Raw genomic sequence first — 14,205 nt, forward strand, 5'->3', positions numbered from 1 at the left:
GTGCCAGCACCCGATTTCCTTGTTTTTAAGGCAAAATAAAAAGATCAGCTGTCAGTCTTAAAAGACTTGTGCTTAACTTTAAAAGTAACAATTTCATAAAATCATGAATGTTCTGGTTTCCGTGGCTACGATATACATATAATGAAAAACAATAAAACACACGTTGTAGAGCGAGATAGCTTTATATAAAACTACATAAGCGTAAAGGAGCTGTATAAAATTTCCAGTCTTCTTTAATGTTAAATATAGTACAAATATTCTGGAACGCCGTTCTTTATCGCATTTTGGCGAGAATTTTCTCGAATTTGAAGTGTCATTTCTAGACTTCGTGTTGCTTGTTTGAACTCGACGAACAAATTAGTGAAATAGAAAAGAAGGCATTGTGAAGCCAGAACCTTAAGTATTTAGCAATAAATATTTTATTACAAGTGCGCCTATTGTTTTACCAGTCGTTAGCAAAAAATAATCATGGAACAGGTGAGAGGTTATACCGACGCTTTACGATTAGAATTTTGAATGAAGTAGCTAAATAATTCTGTCATGGGTAACGTTTTTAGGTGAATCAGTTAAAGGAGAAGGGTAACGCGGCGTTATCATGGGGGAAGTTTGATGAGGCCGTGAAGTACTATTCGGAGGCTATTGCCTTGGATCCTCAGAACCACGTTCTGTACAGCAACCGATCAGCGGCCTACGCCAAAGACGAGAACTACGCCGCAGCCTTAGCTGACGCTGACCAGACCATCGCCCTCAACCCTACGTGGAGTAAAGGGTATTCTCGCAAAGGTTCAGCATTAGCATACTTGGGGCGTCATGATGAGGCCATTGAAGCTTACGAGAAGGGTCTGGAGTTGGAGCCAGGTAATGAGCAGCTAGCTTCAGGGTTGGCTGAGGTGAAGAAACAGGTTGTTGAGCTGAAGCAGAAGACAGAGCAGTTGTTTGAGAAGCTCAGAGCTAACCCACAGACAAAGGAATGGCTGAACGATCCGGAATATGTCAAAATGGTTGAAGTGAGTATGCTACTGGCTTTCATATCTTTATTTACTGCTTTATAATAAAAGATTATGTAAAAAAGTGTATAATATTGAACACAATGGGATATTAATGAGATCATGGCATAAAATTGACACAATGATTCATTATTTTGTTGGTTTGTGTATAAATTAGCATTTTATTATGGATGTCGCTTAGCAACAGCTTGTGACATAGGAATAAAAAAAAACTTTTAAAAGTAAGCTATAAGTTATGATGTATGAATTGATATTTGTTATAAAATGAAAAATCACAAAAGATTTGCTTTTTAAACATAATTCCTGTTTTCTAGTTTGTTTAATTTACTACAAAGAAAGAGAATTAATCAATACTTAGTATTCATTATGCACACTTGTTTAAATAAATTGTATAGAGTTGTTGTATGCTGTCCATATAATATAATTACCCATTTTATTATACTAATAATAGGTTTTGCAAACAAAGGAGTCAAGATTTCTATCAAACTAATTGCTGTTAATTTATTACATAGAACATTGACTGGAATTTATATTTTAAACTAATATTTAACCAACATACCCAATATTTTGGTGTTAATTAAGCAATACCATAAAATCCACAGAAAATAGCACAGAATCCCTTCGATGTCAAAAACCTGGGAGCCAAAATGGAAGACAAACGAGTGCTCACCACAATCAGCATCATGTTCGGTCTAGACCTTCACATTCCAATGGACGTAGACCCACCTGCACCTGAAAAAAAGACTGCGGAACCACCTCAGAAGGAAGAACCAGAGAAACCGAAATACGATGACCTTCCTGAAAACAGAAGACAGGCGTTATTAGAAAAAGATCAAGGCAACGAATGTTATAAAAAGAAGGATCTAGAAAATGCTCTGAAACATTACCAAAAGGCCATGGAACATGATCCTACAGACATTACATTTTACACAAACATGGCCGCCGTGTATTTTGAACAGAAAGAATATGAGAAATGTATCAAGGAATGCGAGAAGGCCATCGATATTGGTAGAGAGAATAGAGCTGACTTCAAGTTAATAGCCAAGGCTTTTACTAGGATTGGTGAGTGAACCTTTTTTAATTTTCATTTGTAGTTGTGCCTTGCAGTTTTTCTGTTTTTTGATGTCCTATGTACTATGTGGTATCGCCGCTATGCTTTCGCTAAGCGTCAATTTATTTCTTCTTTTTGTTTAAAATGTTTGCATAGTTTTAATTGAGGTTAAAAATTCTTGTGTAAAATACCTGATAGTGACGTATTATTTGGTATCAAGAGCATGTATTAATAGCACGTGTTTCAAAAGGCTCATTAAACTGGTGGGTCTTTCATTTGAAAATCTTTGGCAGTTGTTTGGGTAGTCAGTAACCAGTTAGACTGACATCCTTTCTTACCTTACATCCTACATCAGGTTATACTGGAAGCCTAGGCAAGAGGCTAGGCTAATATGATGAAGACAAACAATAGTAAATATGTTAACAATTTTCTTTGTCCTACATAATTATATAAATACACAGATTATTATAATCTCACAAGATTATTAACACAAATACCTAATCAACTATGACCTATCAGTTTTCTATGAACAAGGAAAACCTAACAATGGCAGAGAGCTCATAAATCACTAATTATAGTGATTGTTCCCACAGTTTTTGTTTATCAGCCTCTGATAACCACTGTTAGAAGATAACACATGTTAGATAATATGTGGTCACTAACAGCCTTCCCAGTATTCGATCTATCTTTAGTTAGGCTTACTAAAGATACGATTTAATCTTTGAGCTCATACAAGTAATATCAAATTCCTATCTCTAGTGCAATTCCATAGATAGGCAAAATATTAGGCACGCTTTATACTAGCAAAGTGTAGAAGGATGCCATTTTAAATTACAAGGCAATATAAAAACTTATAATGTAATCTTAGAGCTCATTTTTGATTGTAGCACTAAAGCAAGGCATGCTTGTAAGCCTAGCGTTGTTAGGCGTTGGCCCTTAGATATCTTTGTAGTACAAGTTCAATATCCTATGAGATAAGTAAATCATAACATTCTTTATCAGTACTCTTAGCTGTGGTAATTATTTTACGAGTACCTATCCAATTACTACACAAATATATTTGGATGAACTGACAATCAAATTAATTACCCAAGTCTAAAAGGTACATACCTACATACACTATTTGTGCTTAAAATTTTAAGTTACTCTCTCGTTTAATAAAACCTGCATAAATTAATTATATATAAGGTGCTTTAATATTACCTGCCAGGACTTGAATGGGGGGTAGTATTGCGTTTATAGATTACAATAGTGGAGAAATTTTGTTCCCCGGAACAGTCAATTCGATTTGAGACATTAAACAAGTTAAATTAACATTGCCTCTACTCTGCATAACGTGGTTCACAAATTACGCGCGAAGTGTCGCTTCGTCAATGAAAACAACTGAGTGCTTAGTGCGAGTTTTCGTGAATTTATTTACGGACTCACATGAGAGCGCGTATACTAAGATTTGTATGGAACAAAAACAGCTCCGCCTAGTGTCAAAAATTGGAACCTAAAGTAGCGAGTGCCAGTTTACAAATTTTCGAAATCGAATCGCTCGGACTCTCAAGTGAACGTGACAGGCACGGGATTGGTTTATTTCTGCCGTGATGCGAGTGCGAGATTCAGATTTTGACAGATCGAATAGTAAATAAATACAAACGCGATCGAATTTAACCAAAAAGTTCTCACGAAGATTTTTGTGGTGAAAGTGAAGTGAGGAGATATTCGTATATCAACAATTAAGTTTTTATTTAGTGAAAATAATACCAAAAATATGGCAGGACGCTTTTTCTTTGCTCGGAGGATGTTTGCGGCCGCAAAGGCCCAAGATGAACGCAACAAAAGCGCCAGAATTGGGGCAAGGGCTTGCGCATTTTTTAATTCGTTAGTTCACCTCACGGAGACGCAATTTAGACATAGATATAAATTGTCCAAGAAGATTTTTAAGTTCTTGTGCAGTTAACTCAAAATCCACTCTACGTGTTTCCTTGGAACATAAGGTACCTATTTATCAATTCATGTAAGTTACAATATCAATTTCCAAAACAAAACTAGGTATGTATATGATTGAAGAAACTTTCTCCTTCTTTTATTTGCAGGTGCTTACCGCTTTTTTCTTTTTTGCCATTGGATCCTATCAAAGGCCAATTAGAGAAGCAAAGCACGTATCCCAAAAAATGTGCAGTGTGTATTTAGAACAAGTAACTAAGGTTCTGACTCATAGAAATATATAAGCTTCCCTAGCACTCCAGGTGCTAGACAAGAACTTGTCTTCATTTTAAATTAATTAATTTAAAACAACTAAAAACTTTTTTCGGGCGTCGCGTCAAACATAAACAAAACATCCAAACAATAACCCCAAAAATTTTGAAAGACAGTGGTCCCATACGATTACATGCTAAAATGACGTCTTTCTAAATTTGATAGGTTTATCCCACCAAGCGAACGGAACACCAACCTAACAAAAATGATCATCGCTATTCGCCGTGAGGAAACGTGATGCGAGTAATTTGCGAGATGGCAACTCGCACTCGCTTAAATATTGCATTCGGTTCGTTTAAAGTTGACTCGCTAAACTCGACAGTGAAGTCATTCGCAAAATTTTGTTCAACTCGCACTAGGCACTCTGCTATCTCTTTCTATTTGTTCTGCACGAGTGGCAACGCGCAACTCCACTGGATGGTTTTAAACTAATAAATTAAGTCAAATTTACACGCATTTTTTTTTTGTATGAAAAATAATATGTCAAATAATCAATTATTTATCTTTACTATTGCAATCTATAAACGCAATACTACCCCCCATTCAAGTCCTGGCAGGTAATATTAAAGCACCCTATATATATATATATTTAATGTGGCTTCCCTAAATAAACGTGTGCCGGCTAAAATTACCGGAAGTCTGATGATAACGTATAATATTACACATTTTTATGTCGGTAAATATTATCTTACTTGCTCAAAACCGTCAGGGTATTGACGTCAGTTTGTAGTATTTTGGCTGGAATACCTAATATTTTTTTTGTCGCACATTCACGCCACAAGTGATGAATAGTTATGAAGGGATGCATGTCCTGTGGGGACAGGTAGTTAATTATATTTTTCTTTGCAATATTGTAGCCAATAACGTCAAGCCTAAGTTAGTGGCCAATCGATTGGCTATTAGTTATTTTACGAGTTATTTTCCTGCATAAAATACTTCGAATTTTGGGAAAAGACATAGATGGGAAAGGGGTAGATCGTCAAGCTATTTCCACATGTTTTTACGTAAAAAATGACTCAAGCCAAGTGACTTACCCCAATGTTTGTAATTCTGATCTATGAAGACTAAGCTTTATGTCCTTGGGGTAATGTGGTTCCTGGCACTCAGCCATTCTGGTTGAGATCCAAGTTATTATAGATATCTAAATGATTGGTAAATGTTTCACATAAATAAATGAATTATGCCAGAATAAACATGATAGCATTTTGACAGAATAAGGCTAATAGGTTTCTATTTTTAACAGATTTTACTTAAAAACTTCTAGAACAACCTTAGTGACATTTTTTCTCAGATTTTTAGTCCCAATAACTAGTTTTTATTACGTTTTACTCATTCACGCTGAGTCAATTCATGCTGATCAAATCTTTAAGACATTATTTACTAATTTGCACAACTCGAAATCAATTTTCACACACATCATCCTCAAATCCGTGCGTTTTTTTTTTACACATATTATTTTCCTACACATGTACATTGCATGTACTTCTTCTATGTATTGTTAATCATTCCACTATTGTTAGGCTACTATGCCTGCCAACTTTTCCTATTTGGGCAGTACAGAAAGGAGTGTCGGGACTACGGATTCCAGGACTGAATTTATTCTAGTACAATCTCACAACCTACTTCTTTTATTATATGTTCCTAATTCTATTCTTCTCTACCAGGTAATGCATATAAAAAGATGGAGCAATGGAAGCTAGCGAAAACATACTTTGAGAAGTCCATGTCTGAGCACCGTACTCCGGAGATCAAGACCTTGCTCAGCGAGGTGGAGAGACGGATAGTTGAGGAGGAGAAGAAGGCCTATGTGGACCCTGTCAAGGCTGAGCAGGAGAAGGAACTGGGCAATGATTACTTTAAGAAAGGTGAGGAACTTGAATTTTCTAATAAAGTAACAAAGAGTGAGAGTTTATAGTTCGGCCGTTCAGAGAATGCGTTCCTGACACCTATCAGTTAGTCAGGACTAGTGATGGGCACAACATAACACTGAGTTCGTTACCGTTCCCCCAAAATAAACCGCCGCATTATTTTAAGATTATTTTCGTTTTAAATTGGCGGAATCATTTAAAATTTATATTTTAGTTATTTAAGTGGAAACCAAAAAAAGGTAATATTCATATAATAAAATCGTTTTATTTATTCTTTGTTACAAAGTTACAATCTGTATTTCTATGCAATAAAGTAAGTACATTGAATTGAATGTGCGTACAGAATGTTAATCAGACTCCGATTCGCTTGAGGAGGTGGTGTCTTCATCATCATCTTCGCCTACGTGTATATTAGGTATTATCAATAACAGAATCAATCCTGATATCTCGGTCAAAATCTTCCAAAATCAGGTTTTTAGAGCTCTACCTCACTGGGACGCCATGGCGACGTCGCCAGCGGCACAGGTCTGGCTACTTCTGGCATCCAAATGTCGCCAAGTCGAGTGGCCATGGCGTCTCGACAGTCAATTGTTTACGTTGTCGCTCAAGAAATTGCAAGCTGACTGGCGACCACATTGGCGACTGTGTGAGGGAGGTGCGCTTTACCGTGTACATTATAGTGGCTACTGTGGCCACGTCGCCAAGTTGCCACGGTAGCCAGAAGCCACATAGGGAACTGTAGCTCGTTGCCACGCCTCCAATTTGGCGACGTTACCAAACCGTCGCCAAGTGAGTTAGGTTCCATACATTTCAATACTAACTGCTTGGATACGTAGCCGGCGACGTCGCCATTGGCGTCCTAATGAGGCAGGGCACTTAGTCTTAGCGCACGAAACGACAACAAATGACTATTTAGCGTCACAAAATGACGGCCCATGATGCCATTTGGGGTTACCATTTTCAACCTAAATATAAAAATGCTACTTTCTTTCGCGCGTTCAGTTTGATCATAGTTTTATTTTTATATTTCATAAAAGTTATCCTATAGTCCATTATTTTCAAATTCTTAAAAAGAAAAACAAAACGTATTATTTTATATTATAAGTACCTATAACTGTATAAGAACCATCAACCAGAACAGATTACGATACTTGCCTGTTATTTTTAGCACAGCACTACAAATATAAAGCGCTGACATAACCTTGTAATAGCGCAGTATAGATTTAGAAAAATATTGTTTACCAAGTTATTTGACACTCAATTTGGCACAAAATTACAACATTCATTGATTATTATTGATATAATAATGTTGTTTTAATGCTCAACAATTGTTAAAACGATAAACAACCAGCAAAAATATTTTTATCGTACTGCAACGCCATTACAAAGTTACGTCGTCAGTTCAATCGCGATGTGTCAGAAACGCATTCTCTGAGCGGCCGAACTATACATTGTTTCTAAACTTTTATCTCTTGATTTGGATGGGATATACTTACCGTGGCTAGTTACCGATTCACCAATCGAAAGTTTTTCTTCAGTCCACCTGTGGACAGGACTGTGACACTCACAAAGGTTTCTTTTTATATACTCGCCCTTACGTGGAGCAACAAATGGCATGGAAACATGAAAATGTCCACCAAATCGCAACTTTTTTGCGTAAACATGGCATGACAGTTGACTCGCTTCGACGCGTACACATTTTTATGTTCACGAACAATTTTGGCGCAAATATTTACAAACAATCCGAACTTAAACGCGATCGTGTATAGAGGTCCCAATTGTTTTTAAATATGTGCACGAATCGCATAAAAAACTGTTATATAAAAACTGCTAGGTAATGTTGCCATTACAAAAACATTGTTCCATTTCTCAGGCGACTACAGCACAGCAGTAAAACACTATACTGAAGCTATCAAGCGCAACCCTGATGACCCCAAGCTGTACTCCAACCGTGCTGCCTGCTACACCAAGCTGGCTGCCTTCGACCTTGGACTCAAAGACTGTGACCAGTGCTGCAAGCTCGACCCTAAGTTCATCAAGGGCTGGATCCGGAAGGGGAAGATTCTTCAGGTAAGAATTCTGCTTACATGATGAATATAAAAAGTCATAATTTTATAGCAGCAGCACGCCGAGAATCGTAATCGAGTAAGCGCCGAGAAACTCGCGCTCTTTTTCTGTGCACATATTTTCTTAGTTCTCGCAAAATATTTCTGCTAGGTAGCGCGAGTGTGTAGCCTAGTATTATATTTACTATTATTAGTTCTCGTTCGAGACTTTTTTTACATAGGATTGAATTGCTGTGTAAAAACCTCATAACTGCCACTTTTGTTTATGTGCAAGAAGTTTAATATTTATTAAGCAATGGTTGTCGTGCGCGTTGCTTTATGGAAATCCATGACTTAAAATGTCAGAAAAAATATATAGCGTTAATTTCCGCGCGACTGTTTATATTTTTCCTAACATTTTATTATATATGGACGTTTTTAACTATTCCAATACTTACGTGATATTCACATTATAAAGAGGCCTCATTACCACACTGGCGTTTTACCGACAGCGCACATTTCTACCATGTACCCCTTCCGTTCTAGTTGACCGCTCCCACGCGGCGTGACCGCGGCGTGCCCGCAACGCAAACGCAGCGTAAGCGCAGCGCGCACGCCGCTGATACTTGCATGTCCGCAAAACGCCAATGTCGTAGAGGCCTCATTGTTATGGTGTGTAAAGATAGGAATAGGGATACAAATAGTATTAAAAAGTATAAAATAATTAAGAAAAAATCATTGAATTTAACGCCATTGGTGCCAGACAGAAAAACTATTTTTTGAACGACACTTGCCACCTTATTATAAAACGTAGATAGAAAACGTGGCTTCAGTGCTTGGTTTAGACCATTGACTTGGTTCCAGACGATGGTTTAATTAAACCTAGCTGCTGAAGCCAGTAATTTTTTAAGAGCACCTTTTATAAGCTAATTTTAGAGTTGTAAAATAGTACTCAATAATTCTGCAACCGATAAGCGCAAAAAGAGCAATGCTATTTTGGAACTCAGACTAACTGTACTCTGCTCTACATCTATATGATGGCCAGAACTGGTGGCCACATCCATTGACCAGAATTGGTAAAAAAAAAACAACAGTTAACATATTTTAGCTCAACCACTTAAACACAATTTCCAATCTTCCAGGGTATGCAGCAGCACTCGAAAGCTCTGACCGCTTACCAGAAGGCGCTGGAACTGGACCCCAGCAATGCTGAAGCGCTGGAGGGCTACCGCGCGTGCTCCACGCAACTTAACTCCAATCCTGAGGAGGTATGTTGTTTTATTTAAATGTTTAATATTCGCGTAGGTGCCAGATATCGTTAGGTATGTTCTTATACACTGTCCACTTGACTAATGGCCTTTCTCAATAGTCTATCTATCTGTGGATTTGATGACTGGAAGAAAGATTTTGAAATAGGCCCCATGTTAGTAATGGCAAATACTGCTAAATGGCTATGAGATGTTACCTTTTGGTATTTTTAAAACTATGTACATCATAATTAGCTAGCTAGGGTAGCTAACTAGGTCAAAAATTAATACTGTTGTAATAATACCATTTAACATTTGGTAAAGTATCTTAAAATACTTCCATTACTTTCATTTATCGTTTTAATGGAATAATTGATTTCATTTTCTTATTGCTAACATAAGCTAAATAAGTATACAGTTTGACGTGAAAAATCTGTGACGTCATAGATCGCGTATGTAGGTACAGTCAGCACCAAAAGTCGATGAACAGAATCAACATGACAAAACACCTGTTCACAATAAAATGCCATAAGTTATAGTCGCAACTAGGAAACAAAATAGACTGTACACCAGAAACTTACAAAAGTCGTTAAACACGAGTATTTCAAAAGTATCTGTGCACTAGTATTCCTAAAGTCGCTGTACACCATCAATCCAAATGTCGCTGAACATCATTGTATCAAAAGTCACTAAACAGCAGTAAATACAAAATTAGGTTAACAAAGTATATTTTTAATGTTGCCGTGTGTTAATGTACTTTTGACGCTTATGTTGTTCAGCTACTTTTGGGACAGTACTTGCCGTTTTTGACAGTTCAATAACAGTAATGACTTTGATTCGTTGGAAACTACCGTATTCTAATTATCATTTTATGGTATCCAGGTCCGCAAACGCGCAATGGCCGACCCAGAAGTGCAACAGATCCTCCGCGATCCAGCCATGCGCTGCATCCTCGAACAGATGCAACAAGACCCCCAGGCCCTACAGGACCATCTAAAGAACCCAGATATCGCTGCCAAGATTCAGAAGCTTCTAGAATCTGGCCTCATCGCTATACACTAGTTTACGAATGCCTCTTTAGAGATTAGGGTTATATCAATTAGTACTCGAATCGATTAGAAAAACTACCATTTTAGTAGAATGTTTCGTTGCTGGCAACGTTTGACTGGTTTTGTTTGTACATGGAAACTATTACGGATAGCAAAAATTATACTTTATTTACCAATAATGATAACCAGCATCAGAAAGCAATTAGTTATTATAATCGATTCGGTACGAGTTCAGAGTCTCGTCATCTCGGATACAGAACGGAGATCGAGTTACTGTTTTGAATGGATTTTCGCCTACCAAACGTTGAATGAAACTTAATTAGGTATTTAAAGTCATCGCTTTTTTACACTGATTTACTCAATTAACGTGTTACGCTTGTCTCAAATTGTAGGCTTGTTTGTGGACCATTCCAAAGTATGCTTTTTCAGTAAGTTATGCAGTTTGGCCTTTTCGGTTGTAGGTTTTATTTTAGCGTACCTACTTAATTTGAATATCTTTATGCAGATATACTGCCTGAATGGAATTTACATGAATAGCATTTTTTGTAATTTATTCAATAATAAAGAAATATGTAGGCATCCTTTTGTTTTATTGTACCTTACTTCCAGAGGATAATTATTGTACTTGCAAACATTAAGATTTCACTGCGTTATCGGCACGCAATGTAACTTGGTTGTTTAGACATTGAATTTAATCGCTGTTAATTTACAACATTTACATTCTTGGAATATTTCTTAAACTCGAGAACAAAATATAAAATCTAATGATCCCTCCCGGCAAACATCCTGAGATTCTGAAAGAGCTTGGTTATTTCGTTATTTCCCAGGAAAAAAACAATTATCTCCCCTCATTTTTGGTGCAGTTGATGTCGTGTGCGTTCGCGCAGCGGAATGTTGAATTTAAAGATTTTAATTATGCAGATAATTAGTGTAAGACTTTCTATAATTGTGTATGGTAAATAAAAATTTGTGTGTGCAGCCATTGTGGAGAAATTCACCAAAAACTGATTCCGCTGGGCGAACGTTGTCCTGGCGGAACTTTTTTTAATCCATAGACTTTAGAAGAAAAGAGATGTGTCCAAAAATTAGTGTGTATTTGTGTAAAATTATTTATGTATGAATGAAATCAGTGCATGCATAAACTTCGGAGAAATTCAAGTTTCCGCTACGCGAACGTTTGGTCATTAGCTAGTTTTCATTTAAAGTGCTTACATAGAGAGCTGTAGATTTTTACATACGTTGTTTTGAATTTGTTTATATTTGTTTAAAAACAGATTTAGAAAAACTCGTAGGGTTTAAAAGATAAAAATATAAATGTAAAATACACTTATTAGGTCTTAGTTCTTAAAGTATGCAGTTTGGGGTCTAGATTTTCACGTTTACACAAACCTTGTAAGTGTCTGCAACATGTTGCCAAGTATCAATGATGTTCTGTTAGTAATTAAAAAGTTATAGAATAATTTACCATGAATAGATCACTGTTTACAAAGCAGTCGAATATCACGTTCTAAAGGAATTGCATGGTAAAATGTATGCCAATAATTAGTTTAATCATTCAACTATTCACTTGCAAAATTTCATGTCATTAAATTCAGTAATTAAAGAAAGACAATTATAATACTGAAGAAGCATCGAAAACCTACATAATCCGACCAAGTTCGGATAGCTATAAAAAAGCGGCCGTGCCATCATCTTAGAAACGTTCTTAACTTGGAAGGTTAATGTTTATTATTATGGTACAGTTGCGTACACATTATTTGATCCACGAAAGTTGCAAAGTGGAACGCTCGTGCATGCCTAGTCCATTGGTTAAATAGTGTAATAAGCTACAATATGATAAATATTTACCTAAACAGTAGGTAGTACCTACTTACATGTGGTAATTATTTCATTTCCCTAAGGGGTCTATAGTTAGAATCCTGAATCGTGAAATCTTCAATAGAAATTAGCCGTATGAATATTATTTGTCTTAAATTAATAATATATCTAGATTATATCTCAAGTCTCAAGCGCATACTTAAATAAAGTACCTACGTATTAGTACCTAATTTCTGTCCTAATCAAATACATTAAAAAAGTAGGTGTAGAAAACCTATAAATTATATCGAAACAACAACCTCGATGGCGCAATGGTCATCATGCCGGACCGCCGAACCTGAGGTCCCGGGTTCGATTCCCGGATCGGTCGACATTTGTGTGATGAGCATGCTTGTTGGCCGTGGTCTGGGTGTTATGATATGTATTTATAAATATGTATATATGTAGCTATATGTAGTTTATCAGTTGTGTTAGCACCCATAACACAAGTTAATAAATAACTTACCATGGGGCTAACCGACCGTGTGTGAAAAAGGTGTCCCGACATTATTATGTCCCGACATTAACAATTGTGTTATCACCTGTACCAATTCAGTACCGGTATTATAATACACGTACACGTTGATGTCGGTCAGAACAGCGAATCATATTTTCCCTTGGAAAACAGAGTTGTCAACAGTACAAAATATTCGGTACCACTGTATTTTGGACAATTATTTCGTGCATGAAGACAGTAAATAATAGTATTTTTTTTTTATAAATAAATATGTGTAATATAGTAGTAAATGAATTTGTGTGATAGTAACATTATACAAATGTCAGTGATTTGATAAATAGATTTGACATTGGCATGCCGAGCCGATGACACTGCACTGACAAACACATTGTTCTGTGATTGTTATTCAGGCGAAAACTTTACGCGGAACGTACGTAAAGTTAGTTTAATAATGATTTATTACGTTTTTATTTAATTAAATCGAATTATTTAAACGAAGTACCAATATGTTGAGTTATGGTGCCCGTGTTCTATATTGAAGTGCTCCTACCAAATAAAAATCACAAATATCGTGCATAGCAAGTGTTTTGTTAAGTTGCAGTGACAATATTTGTGTTTTTACCGTAAGTAAATTCTTAGTCATGTCTTATCTAATCTAATTATATTGTATACCAATACTTGAGTTAAAATTGAATTAAAGTTATGTATTTGAAGCGTCGTTAGTTCTACATCTGACAATGAGTATGCAATTTGTATTCTATTTTTGATTTATTATACTTAGCCGACTAGTTTTGGGCAAGTTTATTAAAAAAAAAAACTTTGTTAGAAATATGAAATCATCCTTGAAACTTTAAAAGAAATTGAGTTCAATTTATTATTATCAAACAATTTTTTATCATAATGACCCAAATATTATTTTGTTTATAGTTTGGAGGAGTCTGTCAATGTTATCTTTGTGCAAATGATGTTATTTAAAAACAGTTTGCATATCATGATAATGTTGTCTATGTCATTAGGATTAAAAATAAAAAACATATGTTCTAATTTCAAATTCTAAATACATTTGTCTTTTGTTTTGTTAGCACTATGATGACACATACATAATAATTAATTATCTAAGTGCTTTTGTTTTACTCTTGTTAATATGTTAATACAATGTTTATGTACCATTCTATTTATGGAATAGTGTGAAGCATGATGAGTTACATAAAACAACAATTGCAAGATGTTTACAAGATTTTTTTCAAATTATTCTTGACTGTAGAAACAAGTCTTTCAGTCAGAGACATAATTATGAAGAAGTTTTTAAACAATAATAGTGTGGTGTGTGGGTACAGTTAAATCTTATTAGGTAATATTATCTATGATTTTATTATT

The 14,205-nt window shown here is 35.8% G+C and overlaps 2 protein-coding genes across 3 annotated transcripts in view; both read left to right on the forward strand.

Moving 5' to 3' along the window:
- The first annotated feature begins 271 nt into the window (after window positions 1–271).
- LOC124629836 (stress-induced-phosphoprotein 1) lies at window positions 272–11,093 on the forward strand. Its single transcript, XM_047163420.1, has 7 exons — window positions 272–477; window positions 558–1,007; window positions 1,610–2,069; window positions 5,970–6,170; window positions 8,047–8,243; window positions 9,361–9,486; window positions 10,348–11,093. Exons 1-7 carry the CDS (start codon window positions 469–471, stop codon window positions 10,525–10,527), a joined length of 1,623 nt encoding a protein of 540 aa, XP_047019376.1. The 5' UTR covers window positions 272–468; the 3' UTR covers window positions 10,528–11,093.
- A 2,131-nt stretch (window positions 11,094–13,224) lies between these two features.
- Window positions 13,225–14,205, forward strand: part of LOC124629537 (protein croquemort-like) — a 32,849-nt gene continuing 31,868 nt past the window's right edge. Inside the window, exon 1 of one of the 2 annotated variants that reach the window (XM_047162961.1) lies at window positions 13,225–13,451. The gene's annotated coding sequence lies outside the window, so the exon portion shown is untranslated. The remainder of the gene's footprint in view (window positions 13,452–14,205) is intronic. The other variant, XR_006984304.1, reaches the window with a different exon arrangement.

The sequence above is a fragment of the Helicoverpa zea genome, chromosome 4 (assembly GCF_022581195.2).
Source record: "Helicoverpa zea isolate HzStark_Cry1AcR chromosome 4, ilHelZeax1.1, whole genome shotgun sequence".
NCBI classification, from domain to species: Eukaryota; Metazoa; Arthropoda; class Insecta; order Lepidoptera; family Noctuidae; genus Helicoverpa; species Helicoverpa zea.

What these genes read in the sequence shown, in the direction of transcription:
- LOC124629836 (XM_047163420.1), top strand. An exon ending in AATATGTCAAAATGGTTGAA is followed by an intron (nt 1,008 to 1,609) that starts GTGAGTATGCTA and finishes TAAAATCCACAG; the next exon opens with AAAATAGCACAGAATCCCTT. An exon ending in CAAGGCTTTTACTAGGATTG is followed by an intron (nt 2,070 to 5,969) that starts GTGAGTGAACCT and finishes CTTCTCTACCAG; the next exon opens with GTAATGCATATAAAAAGATG.